The sequence below is a fragment of the Crocuta crocuta genome, unplaced genomic scaffold (genome assembly GCF_008692635.1).
Source record: "Crocuta crocuta isolate KB4526 unplaced genomic scaffold, BGI_CrCroc_1.0 scaffold339, whole genome shotgun sequence".
Classification (NCBI taxonomy): domain Eukaryota; kingdom Metazoa; phylum Chordata; class Mammalia; order Carnivora; family Hyaenidae; genus Crocuta; species Crocuta crocuta.
This window is the reverse complement of record NW_027530357.1, coordinates 2,154,271-2,174,784: the sequence shown is the minus strand read 5'-3', so window position 1 is coordinate 2,174,784 and position 20,514 is coordinate 2,154,271. Positions and strand designations below refer to the sequence as shown.

Genomic DNA, 20,514 nt, shown 5'->3' with positions numbered 1-20,514 from the left:
GATCTCTTCCTCCTTGTCAAACTTGACCACCCAGAGCCTCCGTAGAAGGTTAAGGCCATTCTTCTCATCAGTATCAGGTGCTGGCAACACCATGTGGAGTTCCATCAGCCCCTGAGAGGGGGTGGGATGGGACCAGGTGAGGCTCGACTTTTGGCCAGAGCCTCTTCACCCACTAAGGCTATACTATAGCCACCAGCTACACATGGGTCTTCAAAGTTAAATCAATTAAAATTAACTCTAAGCTCCTCAGTCACACCAGCCATATTTTAAGTGCTCAACAGCCACACGTGTTGGCTAGTGGCTGTCACACCAAACAGCACAGATACATAATTTTCCCATCACTGCAGAAAGTGCCACTGGACAGCACCATGCTAGGGAGGGCCAAGAATCAGTTCAACTCATGAGCTGCTCTGTCTCTTCAAACAGCTTTCCCTTTGTGAAATGATGGGCATGTAAGGATAGAATCTTTTTCACCATAAAATTTAAAAACTCTCAATGTGCAAGACAAACCTCAGAAAAAAGACATTCCTTTTGTTTTCTCTTTGAGAAAAATTTTTCACACCACTGTTATTTTCCACATCTTGCCAAAAGCCAGTGAAAACTCTGTCACAGATCAATAGCAAGAGGCTGCAGACTGGCATCAGGAAGCCCTGTCTCATACTCCAAAGGGATCCTTTAGTCTGTGTTCCAAAAGCACCAAGAAAAACCCAAGTACAAGGTGATCAGTTGAAAAAACAGGGGCGCCTGAGTGGCTCAAGTCAGTTAGGCATCCAACTCTGGATTACGGCTCAGGTCAGGATCTCACGGTTTGGTCGTGCGGAACCTGCTTGGGGTTCTCTCTCTCCCTGTGTCTCTGCCCCTCCCCTGCGTGTGCACACATGCATGCTCTCTCTCCAAAAGAAATAAAAAACTTAAAAAAAAAAAAGAAAAAAACTAATCCTTTGAGTTTTCTCTGTCTATAAAAGTAGCAAGATCCACATTCCATTTTACAAATCTGGTCAAGTCTTCCAAGGTAAAGAAAAACATGGCCAGTGACACACTGGGACAGCTACTTTGTTGTTCCCTTCCCAGAATGACCCTGACCCACTCTATGACCTCTTTTCTTTGCCTCCAGGACACACTGGTGCAGATATGAGGCATTTCCCATCATTTGAAACAATGTCCCTTGTGCAGTTCAAATGCTTGCACTGAGAGACAAGGCATACCCCAGCGACCCCGCAAGGGACTGGGCACGCACCCGGAGCGCGGTGTCCCGCACACTGGCACAAGGGGACTGTAAGGCACAGAGCAGCACGTCCACTTCCTCTTGCTCCGCAAAGGCACAGCCCTCCTCACCACTGCTGCTGGCACACAGGGTGGTCAGGGTGTCTGCAGCCAGAACCTAAGGAGGACATGGATGCGCTGGGCTCAGTCCAGCAAATTATTTACTTCTGTGGGGTCAGACAGGAGGCCGGGGGATGGGCTGAGGTGCCCACAGAGGGATCTGAACTGAGGACACCCACCCCAAGCCCCTAGACCAGGCTAATGCAGGCCCCATGCAGAATATTCAGGCTGGCCGTAACTATCTCAGGATATTCAGGCTGGCTCTCTAAAACAGCCTTTTAACTTGAATCCAGAAGTGAGGTAGAAGAAAGAGAACCAGGATTCAACCCCAAGCACAGGAAACTGAGCTCAGGGTCACAAAATGAGTTGAGGCAATAGCCAACTGAAAACCAGATCACCTGCAGGCGGGGAGAGCCTGTCCCGATCACCCAAGTCAGAAGGCGCAGCATGGCCACGCGAGGCAGCAGCTCCGGGCCATTCTAAGAGAGAAACGCAGGGAAGTCAGGGTGAGGCCCTGGGGAAGGTATGTAACCACACCTAGGGGCACAAACAGCAGCATCCTCTCACCCACAGGGTAACATTCTGGGTCATAAGGCCTATTCCACTCTAGAAACCCTGTCAGGCTTACCAGTAACTCCACGGGAGCCAACCCCAGTCGGCCACCATCCTCAGGGACTCAAAACAAGTACATTCTGAAACGTACTTTAAGTGTGTAGAACATGAAGTATAGATGGACCATTTAACTTTACAAGTAGTACAGAAATGCAGAATGAAATGGAATGGGATACTATTCCTTTACCCATCATCAGCAAGGTGAATTACTCTCTGAGGCCGCGTTAGAGAGGACCTCTTGGTGAGGGTCTAGCTCAGAACACTCCACATAACTTGGCAATTCCACCCCCAAGAATGTGTCCTATGGAAATGCTCATGGGGGTGCACAGGGTCATATGCACACAAGGGGGCATACCGCAGTGCTGTTCAAACTGGAGAAAGGATCTATCAACAGGAAGAGTTCTTTGAAACACGGTGCACCCACAGCACAGAACCCTATGCAGCCTGTGAAGCCACTGGCATAAAGACTGGAGTATATGGTCATATGGAAAGAAGCAGGACGATCGATTTTTGCCTGCAGGGGGCAGTATTTGGGGGAGGGGGGCTTCTGTGTTCTTGGAATTTTTAAACATATGCATGCATTACTTTGACACATTTTCAGAACATAGTATGTTAAAAAGGAAACCCTTGGGGAGCCTGGGTGGCTTAGTCGGTTAAGCGTCCAACTTTCGCTTAGGTCATGATCTCGCGGTTCATGGGTTCGAGCCCCGCATCGGGCTCTGTGCTGACTGCCAGCTCAGAGCCTGGAGCCTGTTTCAGTCTGTGACTCCCTCTCTCTCTGACCCTCCCCTGCTCACGCTGTCTCTCTCTCTCTCCTAGAAATAAATAAAAACATTAAAAAAATAAAAATAAAAAGGAAACCCTTCAGTGAATGAAGTCCAATCTCATAATCACAAGCAAAGTCAAAGGCAGAGTGGTATTCTCTTCTAAGTTAGAAAAAAAACTAACAAAATAGGGGCAGCTGGGTGGCTCGTTGATTAAGCGCCTAACTCTTGATTTTGGCTCAGGTCATGATCTTGTGGGTTTGTGGGTTCGAGCCCTGTGTTGGGCTCTGTGCTGCTGGCATGGAGCCTGCTTGGGATTCTTTCTCTCTTCCTCTACTTCTGCCCCCTGTCTGCTCACAGGCTTTCTCTCTCAAAATAAACATTAAAAAAAAAAAAAAACTAACAAAATAAAGTGATAAAAAAAATCCTTTAACTTCTCCAAGTCAGAAACTCTCAGGAGACCCACAAGCTGCTTTGAGGCCGTGAGTGCTGCACTAAAGAGAACATCTGGGTTCTCCTCACCAATGGCTGCTGCAGTAGGNTCTCCAAGTCAGAAACTCTCAGGAGACCCACAAGCTGCTTTGAGGCCGTGAGTGCTGCACTAAAGAAAACATCTGGGTTCTCCTCACCAATGGCTGCTGCAGTAGGTATATATACACACTCTACTACCGCACCAAAACCAGGGACAGGCCAACAGGTGTAGAGAGCCTCTGCCTCCCTGACCCGCCTCAAGCCAAGGGTAGAGTCGAGCTCCCCTGCCCACCTCATCCACGCGCCCCGGGGGATTGCTAGGTGAGGCCCTGAGCTGGGCGTGGACAGTGAGGATCTGAAGAATCTGGGCCATGCGCTCCTCCTCCTCCTCGCTGTGGTGGGGCATCTCAGTCAGCACCATCTTTAGAAATGGGAAGACCAAGGAGAAGGCTGGCGCAGACAGGGGCGCGGCATCTGTGGGAGCAAGCAGCAGACACAATCTTGCAGGCATCTGCAGAGCTGCTGCTTCAGTTTCCATCCTCCAGGTGAGCAGGCAGGGGGTAAAAGAGGCTAGAGGCTCCCTCTGACACCCAGAAGCACAGGATACGACAGCAGAGACGACAGCTGGTAGCCTGGCTCTGCAGCCCATGCTGCTCCCATCCCAAACACTGTCCAGTTCCAGGATGAAAGGTAAAACACACAAGTAGATTCCAGTGACAAGAAGGAGGCTCCCAAGGGGGGTGAGGGGCGTGTCACAGCAACTCACAGAATACGAGGACTCAGAAATTCTCCATCTGGTGTAACCCCCCACTTTTCAGAGGAGGAAACGAAGGCCAGGAAGGGAAGTGACTCACCCAAGGCCACAGCCCCACAGTGTCGGGGGACACTGAGGCCCACGCACTCACTGCACCGGCATATACCGCCTCGTGCCCGCTGCCCTTACCTGCCCTATTCCTCACCTGGCTCGCCCTTGCCCACCCTGCTGGTGATGGTGTGGCTATGCAGCAGGGTCACCGCCCTCTTCACGGCCACCGACAGCTCTTCCTGGCACCATGACTTATCCAGGGCACACTCTGGCTTCAGCAGGCGTAAAGTCACATGGCTCACCAAAGTGCCTGTGTCCAACAGAAGGGACCCACAGGGGATGACCAATACAAAGACACAGAATCTGGCCTGGGCACAAACCAGGGACCCCAGTTAGAGGTGTCTTATCCCTAATCCCTAGTTCTGCTATGCCACACCTAATTTCTCATTTCACCTTCACGGCAGCATGGAGGCATGGGGGGTGAGGACAGTGCACGTAGGCAGGCGGAAGCTATCCTTCTCACACTAAGAAGTTAAAAGTGTGAGCAACCCAGGGCTGTTCAGAAAGGGTAAAGCTCTACCCATTTGGAGCTCCCACCTTCCATGTAATAAGCCCAGCCAGCCAGTAATAGTTTTGGCAGGCTCCATAAGCAGCCCCAACTAAGTTTTCCTGTCAGAACTGTTTCCAGATTCTCGCCTCACCGGGAGAAACATACCCTTTAAGCGAGAAAGTCTGCTTATGGCCATTAACCCACGAAAGTGAGGCCACTGGAACACCCAGCCACCCTACCTGGTCTTTGTATCTCCATAGCTAACAAAAAGCTAAGGGTCACAGAGACCACTCATCACAGACATGTGGCTGCTCGGGAGCTCTGAGCCACATGACCAGCCACATGGCGCCAAACCAACCCCACTGCCACTGAATTTCTTATTAGTTTTAAAACTGTTACAGAAAGACCACACTGACTAGTGTTTAAAACTCTGTACTCAGAATGAAGGCACCAACAGACACAAAACAGGAGGGAGGAGGGAGCTCCATGTCCCTCCCTCCCAAGGATGTGCGGCTTGGGGTGCCAAGGCTGCTTCCCTAGGGAAACAGAAGTCAGCAGCCTAGACCACTGTGTGCCTCCCCATAGGCACTCAGGGGCACCCCCGCCCGGACCTGTCCCAGGCCCCGCCCACAGCCAGCCAATAAGAACTAACCCAAAGCCTTGAGCCTAGGGGGCATGACGCAGGCAGCCAAGGACAGGAAAGGGTTCTTGATCCTGGGAGCAGCCAAGGGAGATTTCAGCAAGGGCAGGAAAGAGTCGACCAAAACAGGGATATACTGGGTCAGGCCAGATGGGTTCTTGGCCAGGATGGTGTCCAGCAGGCCCAGCGCCGCCTCCAGCTCACCGTCCAGCTGCAAGCAGAGGTGGCCGAGGAGGCAGGTCAGCAGCGCCTGTCCCGAACAGCGAGGAACAGGTCTGGTCTGTGGCGGCAGCAGCCACCTACCTCCTGCAGCCGCCTCCGGACCTGCGCCTCCTTGTCCAGCTGGGCTTGCAGCATCTCCTTCTGCTTACTGGTCAGCTGCACCTCCTCTTTTATGCCTTTCTTCTTCTTTATCTCCTAAAGGCAACAAGCAAACCAATTCCATCTCCAGGGAACAGATTCCCTTCTTATCACAGAGCAGGGAGCGAGATCTGCCCCACAGTCAGCATCATGCCAGCCCTAAGTCTGTGACCTGGGCCCCCAAACTCGCCATGTGGCCTCCCCCACAAAGTCCACAGAGTCCACAGCCACCTGGTTTCCAGAGGATGCAGACAGCGGTAGAGAAGTAATTTCTTATTGGATTCTCTATTGACAAAGGCAGGAAGAACCTTTAATACATTAGATATATGAATAGTCCCTCAGTGAGCTGGGAAGAATATCCTAACTATGCAGCTTCAGATTCTAAACCTTAGCCTCCCTCCCACAGATGCCCTCCCCTAGTATAAGCTGGAGCCTGGAAAAGGCCGAGAAATCACTCATTCATTCAACAAGCATTTATTGAGCACCTCCATTGTGCCAGGCACTGCTCTAGATGCTGGGGATACTGTGGGGAAGATGATCAAGTCCCTGCCCTCACGGGGCTCACACTCTAGTGGGGGGAGATGAGCAATGAACATGAACAGGATGAAGGTTATAAATGAAGAAATTAAATATGATACACAGTAAGAGGGGAGAGGGGTGGGGTCTACTCTGGACTGGGTGGGCAGGGTGGTCACCTCCCTGGGACGGGAACAAGGGAGCCAAGATGTGGTATAGGGCCCAGTCTGGTACAGGGCCCTGCTCCTGTCAGAACCGGCTCTGTTAGCAAGCTAAATACACAATCCCCAAAGGCTACACAGCGCCAGGCCTCATGCATGCTCTCAGGAGTAAAGATGGGTCCCAGCTTCTAGGAGGTGGGGTGACAGGCATGGAATCAAGCCACACCACTTAGTGGGAGAAAGGTAGGAACTGCCGCTCAGCAGAAAGAGAATTTTTGTTTTCCTTGCGTTGGGGGTAGAGAAAGCTAAAGAAAGGGTAAGTAAAGAGTGTGGTGGGGGGACCCAGGACTGGTGGAGGGGTCAGAGGACTGTGCCACGGGCCTCAGGATGACCCCAGGGAACAGTATACACAAAGCAGGGAAAGGCGCCTGACTGAGGCCAAGAAGCTTGGCAGCCACCTCACGAGTAATGTTTCCATGTACTCACCTCCTTGAGCTCCAGCTCAATGATCTGTTCCTTAAAGGAATAAGCTTTGTTCTCTCGCTTCATGTTGGCTTTCTTTATGCTGTCCTGCTGGGCACTGAAACATCAAAGCAGGTGATCAGCCAGCTCCAAAACAGCCACCAAGTCCTTCAGCCTCCTGCCAGTCATGAAACTCCAGCCAGCTTAGAAGTTGTATGCACCAGGAAAGACCAGAGACTTGAAATGCTCTTGTGTCCCAAGTCTAAGCACGTGCCCGGAACAGAGCAGTACTTGTCCAAAGAAGGGGTAAGTGGTTTAATTGATTCCCCGCAACAGCCCTATAACGAGGCCTCTCTTACAGGTAAGAAAACTAAGTCATGGGGCAACTGAGCCCAAGCGGGGGCTCACCTCTGGATGATAGACTTGTCATACAGCTCCCCGGCAGGGGTCTGCATAATGGCAAACTCCTCCCGTGTCACCTGGCGTAGTGCAGGGTTCTGCACGGAGGCAGTGATGGTGCTGATGAGCTGTGGGAGGACCCGGTCCGGGGACAGGACGGAGAGGGAGCCCATGGCATTCATGGAAGACTGTCAGACAGAGAGACACGATCAGGGTGCACCAAGGCGGGCACTGGACAGGGGTCCCGCCATGCCTAAATGCCCTGGCTATCGGCTCTCCTTGCCACTGTCTCCTCTTTCGGAGCACTGCCCACCAGCGTAGACAGTGGGAGTGTGTGCCTGCCTTCCCACCAAGCATTTCCCACTTGGTCTGGGACCAGCACCCTAACCGGGTGACACACTCCTCTACTCTCAATCTTTGTGGTGCAGGTGGAGCTGCTCCCACCTTTTCCAGAGGTGGGCATGTGACAGAGCCCAAAAGGACAGGCTCAGAAGTAAGCACAGGACCCAAAACAGGTCAACAAGGGACAGTGAGACCCCATGCCAGTTTAAATGATTGGAAAATGCAAGCTTTTCCCACTTGGGTTGATGCGGCCAAGCGCTAAGCCTGGAAGTGTGTCACCTGCCCCACTACCGAGGAGGAGGAGACTGTTGGGAGAATGAAGCCCCCATCATGGAGAGCAGAGACGAGACATAGATAGAAGAGATGGAGAGATGGACAGAGAGAAAGAGACATCACCTACAGTGTCCTGAAGATAACATCTGAGTCCCCATGGCCAGTGTCATGCAGAGCCAGTCATATCCTGTGACTCAGCAGTTAGAAGAGGCAGGAAGCTCCCTCTTGTGCTTAAACCACATTTGCATTCTCTGTCACTTGCAACCCAAGGGTCCAAGGCCACATTTCACCACACCTGCACCTCTTTCATTGAATCTTCTCCCTCACACTCTGACCTAAGGCCAGAACTAGTCCATATGCCAATCACCTGGTTCAGGGGACTCTGCGTGGTGATCCTAGGGATGATCTGATCCAGGTGCCTGGTGATGAAGGCTTCCAGGTCGATCTTCATCCTGGCGAGGAGCGCTGGCCAGAGTCCAGACTGCACTGCCACTGAAGGGAAGGGGAGCAATTTAAGGTCTTCTGCCCAGCCTACCTTCATCCTGCCCAACAGAGTCCCTGCCCCTCCCAAACCCTCCCCAGGCACAGACCTAAGGATGGGTGGTGTGAGATGATCAGCATCTCCTGGGCCAGCTGTTCAGTGTTGGTGATGTCACCCTCCAGTCCTGGCACCCCAGAGATGACACAAAGAGCTTCCTGCAGGACCCTTGGAGGTACATAGGTCTTGCCTGTCTCAGTCACCTCCCCAGCATCAGTCACCAGAGCCTCTAAGGGTAGCACCTACAAGGAAACAACTCATGAGCCCCACTGCTTAGCGCCCTATGCAGGCCTGGCACACAAGAGAAAAAGATGCCAGGGGCACAGCTGCCTTTCCCACATGGTGTTCTCCGGGGCTCCTGCCACAGTGGAGATATGCCCAGCTCCCTGCAGGGGACCCGCAGGCTGTGAGAAGTGCTTGGAAGGAGGAAGCACAAGTGACTCTGCACCTAAAAAGCCCATGGGGAGAAAGGCAGTCACAGAAATTTGTCCAGGAGACCCAGCCAGAGACCACAAATCTGTCACTGGCCCATATCCCTGAAGTGGGATTAGGGAGGGAGGGACACGGAGCACAACACTGAAAGGGGACCTAGTCTGTGGGGTCTACTCTCACTTCTGCCACCCACTGGCACTGGGCAGTCATTTCAGCTGCTGGAATCCTGGACAATTCATATAAAATAAGGATATTTAGCCTATTTTTTTTTTTTTTTTTGAGACAGAGAGAGAGAAAGAATGCATGAGCAGGGGAAGAGGGTAAAGGGAGAGAGAATCTTAAGCAGGCTCCATGCTCAGTGCAAAACCCAATGCAGGGCTTGATCCCATGGCCCTCAGATCATGACCCGAGCCGAGATCGAGAGCCAGATCCTCAACTGACTGAGCCACCCAAGTGCCCCATAGCCTACCTGCCTTGTAACAGCAGTGTGAAAATAGCAAAAGAGAGAATGAGTTGCAAATGCTCTAAAAATTATAAACTGCTTTAAAAAAAATACCGTGTTATTCCATTATTCAGTGATAAAAAGATTGAAGTAGATGTCATAATTCTGACAAGAAAAGCATCTCTGAGAAGAAAAATTATATGAAATAAGATGTGATCAGAGGGCAGGGCAGGAGATTCTGGGGTCACACAAGTGTCTCACTGAGAACAGCACAGGAAGAGACCAGAGAACTCCTGTGGAATAACTGGGGTGGGCTGAGTGGGTCAGTGAGCCCCGGGTCTGGACCCCAGCTGCCCTCACCTTGTGAGAACTGAGGACAGCCTTCAGCTCCTCCAGGAGTCCAAATGCCAGCTTAAAGCCCCCGAGAGAGGACAGCAGCTTCCGGACCGTGTGCTGGGCCTGCCTGCGCACACGCCAGGTGCGGCTCAGGAGCACGGCCACCAGAGCCCGATGGTACTGCCTGCAAGAACAAGGATGTAGCACCCTGGGGAGGGCGGATGTGGGCTCTCCGCAGCCAGCCCTCCCACCCAGCGCACACGCTGTTTCTCAGGCTCCTGCCTTGGTCTGCCCCGTGGGGGCCGAGGGAAAAGGTAAACAAGCCTCACGTACTGAACTTTGTTGCCCGTGAGTCTATGCGGGTGGTCAAGGAAAAGTCTCTCTGTCAGATGCAGCACAGTGCACAGGGCTAGGGGAGACAAACAGCAGAAGTGTTTTTAAAATACAAAACACATCCAGAAAGAACTGAAAAGACCCGGAAAATGAACACCAAAATGTAAATGTGATCATCACTGGATCTGAAGTTCCTTTTTTGCTGACAACATACACATGTATTGTGGACTGATTAAAAATATTACGCTCCATTCTAATTAAAAATTACTATGCAGTTCTAAAAAAGAGGATGAGGACACTCACATGCTGAAGTAGAACGGCTGCCAAGTCTACAAAGCACAACGTGCATGACAGACACGCTACCATTTGTGTAACAAAAGCGAAGAACTAACACAGAAGGACATTTGCCGGTATCAGTATAAAATATCAAGGATACACAGGACCGGATATAACTGGTTCTTCGCGGCCCGGGACTCTGGGTGGCCAGGGGTCAAAGCAGCAGTGTCATTTTCAAGGCAGGCCCTCTTGGATCTTTTATTTTTGAATTCTGTGACTCTATTGCCTATACAAGAACTTTTTTTTTTTTTAAATCACGAAGTGACTAACAGTTTCAGCTCGTTAATAATTAGATGTTGTGATTTGTGAATCAAAAGACTTTTCAAATCACTGATTAGCAGCAGACACCCCTAACGCAACCTAGAATTTTAAACCTACATTTAAAGATCAACTGTTCCTTCTCTGCCGGGAGAGAAGCCAGTAGTTTTGTGTCTCCTGGTGGGGGAGTGCAGCCAGCCACGCTCCACCAGAGCTCCTCAGCTGCCTTGTAATACAAGAAAACCTCTGAGACAGCACCAATTACCCAATCAGCTATAATTACACCTAATATCGCAGCCCCACAACCATGAGCGCTCTGTCTCCACAAATCTACCAACTCCCTCATTCCCCAGCCTTCCAAGCCCCACAGGGGTGCATTCATTCCCACGGCGCTGACAGCCCAGCTGCTGACCACCGCACTCTGGTCCAGGTTTTCCCTTAGCTGACTGGTTGAGACAACAGGCAGTCTGGGAAGGGTCCTCTTTGAAGACCCACCAGAGAGACTCGGGCCCAACCTTGAGGTCAAGAAAGTTCAACTAAGTCACTCACCATCCTCTGAAGCCATGAGCAGGAATTTCTCAGAAGTGAAAATCTGCTTCTTCTCATCTACAACGAGCTGCCAGAAACCACTCAGCTTGGCCTCTGCAAGAAACAAAAGGTTACTCCATGACATAGCTCACTCCATCTGCCAGGACCTGGCCCCTCCATCCTGAAGCTGCTGGGGCCAGCTGTGTGGACAGACCCTCCTCTGCAGGAGGCAGCAATGTTCCCCCGGCACGGATGGGCCGCTCCTAGCCTCGCTGCCAACCCCCTCCCCATCCTGAGAACGAACCAGTCCTTCTGGTGTCACTGCCTATGTGAAAACCATCTGCTGCCTACAGGAGCCCAGGTAAGCATCTCCCACCTGAAGTCCCACCTACTCCAGGTGCCAGGCTGAAATACCTGACGTTCACGCATCATGCCTTCCCTGGCTGAGGCTGATCTGAACTCACACCCTTCCAGCTGGTGAAATCCTTCCTTCAGGACCCTAGTCCAAAGGCTCCTTCGTGAAGCCTTTCCTGACAGCCAGCACCTAAACTAAAAGGAATTTCGAAACTGCTCCAATGCCACATTTTGCCTGAAACAACGGACATACTTTTGCATCTCCTCTCTCTCACTAGAGTAAAGCAGCTTAAAATTTGCAGAAGCGCAGTCATGTTCATCTTTGCCTTCCTGCCAAGGCAGCGTGGGGCCCTGGCATTTACACAGATGGCACCCAATGGTATAGGAGAAGAGCCGAACTCCACTTCTAACCACAGGAATAAGTTCACATACATTGGCAGGCAGAGTAGGACATGCACTCAAGCAAGCATGAAATACCAGGGAGCCACAAAAAGAAAGAGAAAGCTCTTTTGATTGTACCAATTTGGAATCTTTTCCAAGACATGTTCAGTATGTAATATGACCTATATATACACACACATGTATATATATTAATACGTCAGAGGAACCTGGGTGGCTCAGTTGGTTAAGCATCTGACTTCAGCTCAGGTCATGATCTCACAGTTTGTGAGNCCCCCCCCCCCCCCCGGAGCCTGTTTCAGATTCTGTGTCTCCCTCTCTGTCTGCCCTCCCCAGCTCACGCTTTCTTTCTCACACACTCAAAAAATCAAACAAACAAAAAGTCCCACTATACTAAACCCAAGTCAGTCTGGGCATTACATACAAGCCCTGTCCCAGAGCACTGGAGCAAAAGTGCAAAGGAGGACAGTGACAAGAGTCGCTGGCTGTATTTCCATCTCCCAGTGTGACCCTGAGGCTCATCCCTGCAGATGACAAGGAGGCCTGTGGCTGCCCCAGTGTGATGGTGACCAAGTTGATCCTGTGAAATCTTACACATCAAGATACTCCTCCCAAGGACTCTGAATGAGCCCTCATCTGCTACCATCCTAGACAAGCCTAGACCCTTACCAGCCTGTGAGTCAGCCACCGAAAGCTTCGAGAGGAGCAAGGCTGCGGCAACCCCTTCAGTGACTGTGGGAACCTGAGTGCTCTGGGAGGCTGCCTTCTCCACTGTCTGGATGAGCAAAGGCAGTAAGTCCAGGGCCTGCAATAGTGTGTCTCCTGTGGAGAGAGGACCAGCACTTAACAAAACACCTTGTCACGGGCGATAAGATGACTCAAGGAGTTATCCACTCGGGTCTGAACTGACTAAAGCCCTTCAGTAACCTTGTCAAATGCTGTGAAGTAGGGGAACTAGAAGCAAACTCAACCACCACAATGTTAGAGCTAGAAGGATCCTTACATATCCAAGAGTCCAGTTATCCATTTGAAGGGTAAGAAAAGAGACAGAGGTTAAGGAAGTTTCCCGAGGCCATATAGCTGGTTGGAGGAGAGCCAGGGCCAATCGCAAACCTAGCAATTTCTTTCTGGGGCTCTTCCCCCATACCAGGGAAGCTCATGACCCAAATTCCAACACCAGAACCAATCTACTGACCTGTGAACTAAACCCACTTAATTAATTAGTTAAAGCCATAGGTAAACCAATGTTTTCTTACTATTAAAGTCGTATATAAGAACATTTTACAATGAAACATATTTCATTCGGATGAGATCATGGATTTGAATCCAAAACCATGTTTATTTTAAAGACTTATTTTATATTATGTGTACTTTAAAAGCACCAAGTAGAAAGAGCTGAAGCTAAAGAGACTAGTTTAAACCAAGTCTCTATCTAGAATTCAATCTAAAATCAAGATTGATCATTGCAGCAAAACTATAAACTGACATAGAGAACACAGGCCCTGTAGAGAAGGGACACCCTTCTGTGGAATCTCCTAGACATTTCTTTAAACACAGTTCATCACAAGTGTAAGCTTGTTTTTTTGTTTTNTTTTAATTTTTTTTTTTTTTTTTTTTTCAAATATTTTAAATTTTTTTTTTTTTTTTTTTTAAGAAATACAACCGTAGGGGTGCCTGGGTGACCTAGGAGGTTGAGCATCCCACTCCCAATTTCGGCTCAAGTCATGATCTCAGAGTCATAGGATTGAGCCCTGTGTCAGGTTCTGCAGAGTGGGGAGCCTGCTTAAGATTCTCTCCCATTCCCCTTCCCGTGCCTCTCCCCAACTCACGCTCTCTCTAAAAACTAAGAAGAAAAAAAAAAATCAAAAGAAGTATAAGCCTATATAAGAAGTAGAAATTAACACTAGAGATTTCTACCTTGGAGATGAAGATCCTATGCAGACTGGAAAGGATGCCCCAGCTTTGCCTGGGAAAGAGGTAGATGCCCATGCCCAAATGACAGGTTTGTCAGCCCTGAAGAAAGGGCAGTGCTTGGTTTCTAGTAAGTCCAACGTAAAGTATCTATGAAGTTGGACTTTTTCAATCAGCCCACTCACAATCCCTTGCCCATCATTTCAGATAATATAGTGACAGGTTCTAGTCCTGGGTCCTCTCTGAATAAAGCTTTGTAACTTGAAGATATAACATGGGGAAGAAGCCAGAGTCTGCTGTGAAGACTGGCCACTGATCCAGGCTTTGTGGATGATTAAGTCCGAAGCTCCCAGAGGCTCAAAGAAAGCTGGACTGAATGGGAAAGCAGGGGATGGTGACAATGCCCGGAAGACTCGGTCAGCCCTGCAGGGGGGGCATCTCACCTCGGAAGCAGGCCAGCATGCACTGCAGGTAGGCATGCCTCACTGCAGAGGTGGAGGTTTTAAGGCTGAAGGCTTTCTTGAACCATTCGGTGAGCTTCCTGGGCACTTCCGTGGTGAACCGGTTACACCAGAGCGCCAGGACAGAGACAGCGTGCACCAAGGTGCCTTCGTGAACTGGGGCAAGAAGCAGAAATCCAGTCAGTTCAGCATCTCAAGCCCATGTCCAATCGCTGCCACCAGCGCCCGAAAGCAAACAAGGGCTCAAAGGGGAGGAAGTGGTGATACTTCAGGGGAGGTCTGCCTTCAGAAGGCATTCAGGGCAGGCAGCTCTGGCTGTGAAAAACAGAGTCAAGAGGGGATCCAGACTGCATCCTTACCATGCTGCACAGTTACCTTCTTGCTGGAGGAACGGGATGAACAGCTCAGCCACGGTCCCATTCAGGACTTGACTAGAAGGCCCAGACACCACATGATGACTGACACTCCCAATCCCTGGAAGGCAGGGGATTTCCTGCTCAGCACAAAACCACAAACACAGGAGTCTTCTTGCCACTGCCTACTTCCCTAGTGGCCATGCCTCTCCTCTGGCCATCAGTGCTCTTCCCTCAACCCCACTCCAGGTGACTGGCCTTTTGGGGAAGCCAGGCCTCCTTCCCGCCAGACCCAAACGAGTCCCACCTGCTGTACAGGCAGGCAGCAGGGTGCTAGGAGCCAGGCTGGGATGTCCAGGGCTATCAGAGCAGTCAAGATCCAATGACAGGCCTGCCTTACTATACCTGAGAGGACGCTGATCTTCTGGGCTACAATTGTCAGTTTTCCCTCCGAGCCTAAGAGAAGAGACAGCAAAGACTCAAACTTCACGTCTGCCACATTTCCCATAGGGGTGATTGATGTGGTCATGTGTGTAACACCAAGAGACAGTTTCTTCCTTATATTGTGAAGCTGGGTTTATAACATTTATTAGACTTGTTTCCTGAATAGAACAGTAGTTAGGTTCTTTCAGAAAATTTGAGAAACAAAAAATATAAAGAAAAGCATTTATAACTCACCCACATGCCCACTACCCAAAGACATTATGAACATTCTGGGGTATTTCCCTCTAGTGTTTCCCTTTATGCATATAATAATGTCTACGATTTAAAAAAAAAAAAAAGAAGAGAGAGAGAGAGAGATCACCCCCGTCTACACTGCCCTGTGCATGTTTCTATTCACTCCCCACATTCGCCTTCCACCGCGAGCCTTCTCCTGGCCACACAAGCCTTCTCCTGGCCACACGGCATTGACATAAGCAGGCTCTGAGTCACAGGCAGGTCCCAGTGCCCACACCTCAGCCATCCCCACAGCCAGGAAGGCTTACTCACCACCAAGAATAGCAAACAGGTGCCTGGTCAGGGCTTCTGTCGCGGAAGAGTCGCTGCACTGGCGAGCCAGGTTCCGCAGTGCCAGCACAGCCTCATCCATCAGACGGGGGCTGTTGGACTTCAGCTGACCTGGACACAGAGAGCTGCACCTCAGAAAGTGCCAAGAGCTGAGCATCCAGGCTTTCACCTTTGTCTTTCCATGTTCCTCAGTCTTCCATCCTAGCTGGGTGTTCTCATTATAAAGAATCTCAGGGCACCTGAGTGGCTCAGTGGGTTAAGTCTCCGACTTCGGCTCAGGTCATGATTTCACAGTTCCTGAGTGCGAGCCCCACGTCCAGCTCTGTGCTGACAGCTCAGAGCCTGGAGCCTGCTTTGGATTCTGTGTCTCCCTCTGTCTCTCTGCTCCTCCCCTGCTCACATTCTCTCTCTCTGTCTCTCTCTCCCTCAAAAATAAACAAACATTAAAAAAAAAATAAAAGAGTATCAAGAAAGAAATTATGCAAATGTAGTTCCTTCCTTCCTCCCTTCTTCCCTCCCTCCCTCCTTCCTTCCTTCCAGATTTTAAGTAACCTCTACACTAAGCATGGGAAACAAAGTCATAACCCCAAGATTAGGAGTTGCACACTCTACTGACTGAGCCAGCCAGGTACCCCAAATGTAATTTATTTCTAGACTGAGCTGCCCCGGCCCTTTTTCCTAAAATAATTGGGATAATACATCCAAAACTCCAGGGCCATCTCAGGTGCTAGAGAGGGACCAGGATACTCACTAGCCAGTCCTTTCACGATGTCCAGAGCATACTGGCTGAGATCAAGAGTCACTGACGCCAGCAGACTGGAGATAGCTAAGGGAGACAGAAAATACGCACCATGTCTGTGTCAGGTATAAATGCCCACTTCGCCCCACACCCCAGCCAAAGCGCCAAGCAACCACTCTTCATCTCCATATGGTCACGTGAGTGGTCACACCTTTGCCCCTACAGTTTCGAGTGCCACCTCCACACCAAATTCAAATTGTCTAGGACAGAGGTTCTTCACCTGAATGGTTTCCAGAAGGTTCTTGGACCTCTAAAATTGTTTGCAGTATTTCAAGCCGATATACTTTTGTACATCCTTTTATCAAGTGGGCCCATGATGTTCCACATATTCTCAAAAGGGTCCCTGCTCTGTCTCCCAAGGTCCCCATGAGGTAAAAAGTGAATACATCCTTCACCCCACCCCCACAGCTTCTGCTGCCAGGCATCAGAGATGCAGCTCGTCAGGCAACCCAGCTCCTTTCCACCATCCTGTCTGGCAGTGACCTACTTTCAATAACATTCTCTGGACTTCTCAGTAAGGACTTCTGTATGGTGGGCAGTATCAGATCCTTAAATTCTGAGTGAGACATGTATCGGAGCAGAGGGGCACAGTTATCCTACAAAGAGAAAGGAGTCAGGCACCTAGACCTCATGGGAACAGACCAAGAATAAAGGATAGTTCTGAATCAGAATTTAAATGGGATTCAGCTTGTCCAGGTAAGGTCTTCCTCTCACTCACCAACAGATACCTCTGAGGCTTTACTTTGCTCATCAGGATGTTCTTCATATAAAAATCCAGTAGGGCACTCTAGAGAGTACAAAGACTGGTCAGACCAACATTCTGAATATCTCGTCACTGGTCTAAAAGATCCCTTTTGTGGGAGTGCCTCTAAAAATGACAAATCCATAAAGAATAAAATACATACGTACATACATGAATAAGAAAAAAAACAAATCAGTGGCCAAATTTCAGCATCACATACGGAGGGCCCACTGATCATACCACTCATCATTTTAAAACCTTCCACGGCTTTCCAGAGCTGCTAGGATCCACTCCAAAGTACCTTGGCCTGGCTCCCAAGCTGCCTACTGGCCTGCGGCTACCACTCACACCTCTCCAACCCCACTCGCTTCCTCTGCCTGGCTTTCTCTGCCTAAAATACCCCTCCTCACCTCCTGACCTTCCTAATACCTATTCACCCTTTAAGTTTCTTCAACAGAGCTGTACCCATGACCCATGGCCTCTGTCAGGTGCCCCAATATAGAGTATTACTGCTTCCTGCCCTTTTCCCTTTTCCTTTGTAGATCTTATCACAGATATAATTAGATGACTTATCTGTCTGATGGCAGACTCCTCACACTCAGTTCCCCAGGGGCAGGGAACACAGCTCTCTGGATCACTGCTGAAACCCCAACAGCTGGCCCAGTGCTTGGCACTATCAACTGCTCAGTTGTGGGAAACTAAATCATTACATGAACAGGCAAATTATCATCCCAATAATGATGCCAGGATACATCCCAAGCCAGAGCCAGAGGACAAACTTTCCCAGCTCTTCAAACTTCATATATCAGGGAGAAAGGACAGGGTCTCAAAAGAGAAAACCAACAAGCCTCAGAGGAGGCCAGAAGCTGGGGCCCCCAGGACCAAGTAAGTTCCCCTCCTCACTTCCTGCAAGTCCACCTGCCTTGTGCCGGTTGACCACATCCATCTCCTTGTGGCTCGTGCAGAACTGCACCAGCAGCCCCAGCATGCCTGCATAGCTCTGGTTGGGCTCCAGGCTGAGAATGGCGGACAGGTACTGCTCCACCAGCCCAGGGTTCTGAAGAGGAAAGTATAAAGCAGGTGGATCACAAGGCGGAGAGGGTGGCACAGAAGCGGTGCCCCCCACCCACTATGCCTCCCGTCACCTCCTTCCACAGCTTGCTGAGCTTCTTCACAGCACCATCGACGGCGTGCCTGTGGGAGCCACCCAGCACCTCCAGCAGGAGCAGGCACTGCACCTCCACCTGTCAGGACCGGGACAGGCTCGAGTCAGGACATGAAATGTGAGGGGGGTCCCGTGACCTTCACCGACTGCCCAAGACCTTCATCAGGCCTGCTCAACTCCAGCCAGATCCTCTTCCCTCCACCCCTGACACCGGTCCCATCCCAGAATTACATCTGTTCACTCGAACATGCCACTGATAAATATTTACGCACCTAGGAGTCAGACAATAAAAACACACAGAGAAAGAGACAGACACAGTCCCTGCTTTCATGCACTTTAGAGTCCAGAGAGAGAAAGACACTACTAAATAAATACACAGATGAATATATGATTCCAAGGGGGTAAGGGTCATGCAGGAAAAGGATAAACATCCTGTTTCATGTCTGCCTTGACTTTTGCTTCATTAATTCCACAAATACTTACTCAACACTGACTAAAGGGCAGGCACCGTGCTGGGCACTTTGGATATGGAAGAGAAGACCAGCAGGATGATCTCGGACTGTGGAGCTTACTGTCCAACCCGGAGTGAAACACATAACAGGTGCTCAACTAAAAAACCTCAGAGACTTTATGTGCCACAAACGCCCAAGGTCACTGGTGAGCAGTCTGAACTGCTACCCTGACAAAAAGGGTGTGCTTAAGAAGTCTGCTGCACTCCTGCACATGCACAAAATGACAGATGCGAGAGGTTCTTCAACAGCCTACTGGTGGTCATTTTTGTTGTTTTCCATCTCTTACTATAAAAAAAACAGTAAACAACAAAAATGGTCACCAACAGGAGGTTAGTTATATATACTGCAGTACCTCCACTCAGAGCATCAGTAAACAGTCATCAAGAATGAGAAATTCTTGGGGGCACCCGGGTGGCTCAGTCAGCTGAGTGTCAGATTCTTTTGATTTTGGCTCAGGTCATGACTATCATGGTTTGTGGGTCCAATCCCCACATCAGGCTCTGTGCTGTCAGCATCGAGCCTGCTTTGGATTCTGTCTCCCTCTCTCTTTCTGTCCCTCCCCGGCTTATGCTCTCCTTCCAAAATAAATAAATAAACATTTTTAGAAAATAAACAAATAAATAAATAGAAAAAGAAAAAGAAACTCTTTTTATGCTACACTGGAACAATTCTAAATCTGCTTAAAGAAAAAAAAGGTGAAAGAAAAAAGTACGTTCGGTGTGCTATTGTGCAAGAAACCCTGCTCAGCAGTGTACACAGACGATGTACCCACACACATGAGGAATTAGTAACAGATGGACCCAGACAGCTAGAGAGGAAAACTGGTATAGCCTTCTATACCTGTTGAACTTTGAAAATTTTTCTTTATTAGAATACTGCTTAAGCTTGCTGACGCCACATTCAGAACTATATTGCTGTTCCCTTGCCTGAGAATTGTTCTAACCTCTGATCTTGGCATGATCTGTTCCTTCATACCCTTCAGGTCTCTGCTCAAATGATGCCTCCTTTGAGGCCTCTTCCCACTGTCACCCTGCACCACACTCTTTCCTTCTTCCTACCTGCCTTTCTACTGTGTGACCTTCGTCTTACCATTTCTTAGCGGACCTGTGTGATATCTACCTTCTTCACAAGAGTGTAAGCTTCAAGAGAGCAAGGTCCTCTTTCCTGTTCCCTGCTCTTACCTCAGCTCCTAGAGAAACGGAATGAACTACAATCTATGTGTACAGCTGACATTGGCAACGAGTAAAGGAAAAACCCAGATTCGAGACACTGAAAAAATAAACACGCTCTCATGCTCCTGACACGTTCTGTCCCACAAAGAGAACACTCCAGGGCTGATCCCTGCCACTCGCTAACACACAAGTATACTTACTACCTGGGATAGTAAGAAATGACTGGAGATAAGCCAACAACAGAGCCCATGATGAAGCATCTTATAAAGATGATTTTGGTAGCAATGAAGCCCACACTCCAATCCCACTATCTGTTACATGTCAGGTTTCAGTGTTCTTATCCTTCAGGCAGTCACTGATGGCCACTCCACAGTCATCCCCAGGGGACTGCTGGGCAAGCTACCAGGGATGAGCTCGTCAATGTGTCTTACTAGCAGTCTTCCTCAGGGACAGGTGCTATAGTTTTCTAATGCCACTCCTCATTTACCTGCACAGCCCTCTGTAACTTTCCACAGCCTTTTCACACCTCATCTTGAGCCCCTCTTCATGACAACTCATGGAGGTGGATGGGGTAGGTGGCACTTTTTCCCATTTTGCAGAAATGGGAAACAGACCCAGAGGTTACATATATGGCCAAATGTCATAGCTGAGAATCAGAGCCATACCTCACGTTCCTTTTCTTTTTTTTTTTTAAGTTTATCTATTTTGAGACAGACAGAGATAGAAAACACGCCCAAGTGGGTGAGCAGCATGAATT

The 20,514-nt window shown here is 49.6% G+C and overlaps 1 protein-coding gene across 1 annotated transcript in view; it reads right to left on the bottom strand.

Moving 5' to 3' along the window:
• The window catches only part of GCN1 (GCN1 activator of EIF2AK4), a 60,699-nt gene that overhangs the window by 28,037 nt on the left and 12,148 nt on the right, over nucleotides 1-20,514 (bottom strand). The window contains exons 6-29 of the mRNA XM_077766045.1: nucleotides 18,054-18,152; nucleotides 17,831-17,965; nucleotides 16,885-16,953; nucleotides 16,654-16,762; nucleotides 16,119-16,193; nucleotides 15,350-15,478; nucleotides 14,765-14,815; nucleotides 14,382-14,480; nucleotides 13,989-14,162; nucleotides 12,304-12,456; nucleotides 10,903-10,995; nucleotides 9,760-9,835; nucleotides 9,451-9,610; nucleotides 8,269-8,458; nucleotides 8,046-8,170; nucleotides 7,073-7,251; nucleotides 6,689-6,782; nucleotides 5,469-5,582; nucleotides 5,178-5,376; nucleotides 4,130-4,285; nucleotides 3,463-3,644; nucleotides 1,722-1,802; nucleotides 1,238-1,381; nucleotides 1-111 (exon numbers count right to left, since the gene is read on the bottom strand). The exon at nucleotides 1-111 is cut by the window's left edge and continues 261 nt beyond it. Of these exons, the coding sequence (XP_077622171.1) occupies nucleotides 1-111; nucleotides 1,238-1,381; nucleotides 1,722-1,802; nucleotides 3,463-3,644; nucleotides 4,130-4,285; nucleotides 5,178-5,376; nucleotides 5,469-5,582; nucleotides 6,689-6,782; nucleotides 7,073-7,251; nucleotides 8,046-8,170; nucleotides 8,269-8,458; nucleotides 9,451-9,610; nucleotides 9,760-9,835; nucleotides 10,903-10,995; nucleotides 12,304-12,456; nucleotides 13,989-14,162; nucleotides 14,382-14,480; nucleotides 14,765-14,815; nucleotides 15,350-15,478; nucleotides 16,119-16,193; nucleotides 16,654-16,762; nucleotides 16,885-16,953; nucleotides 17,831-17,965; nucleotides 18,054-18,152 (2,997 nt within the window). The remainder of the gene's footprint in view (nucleotides 112-1,237; nucleotides 1,382-1,721; nucleotides 1,803-3,462; nucleotides 3,645-4,129; nucleotides 4,286-5,177; nucleotides 5,377-5,468; nucleotides 5,583-6,688; nucleotides 6,783-7,072; nucleotides 7,252-8,045; nucleotides 8,171-8,268; nucleotides 8,459-9,450; nucleotides 9,611-9,759; nucleotides 9,836-10,902; nucleotides 10,996-12,303; nucleotides 12,457-13,988; nucleotides 14,163-14,381; nucleotides 14,481-14,764; nucleotides 14,816-15,349; nucleotides 15,479-16,118; nucleotides 16,194-16,653; nucleotides 16,763-16,884; nucleotides 16,954-17,830; nucleotides 17,966-18,053; nucleotides 18,153-20,514) is intronic.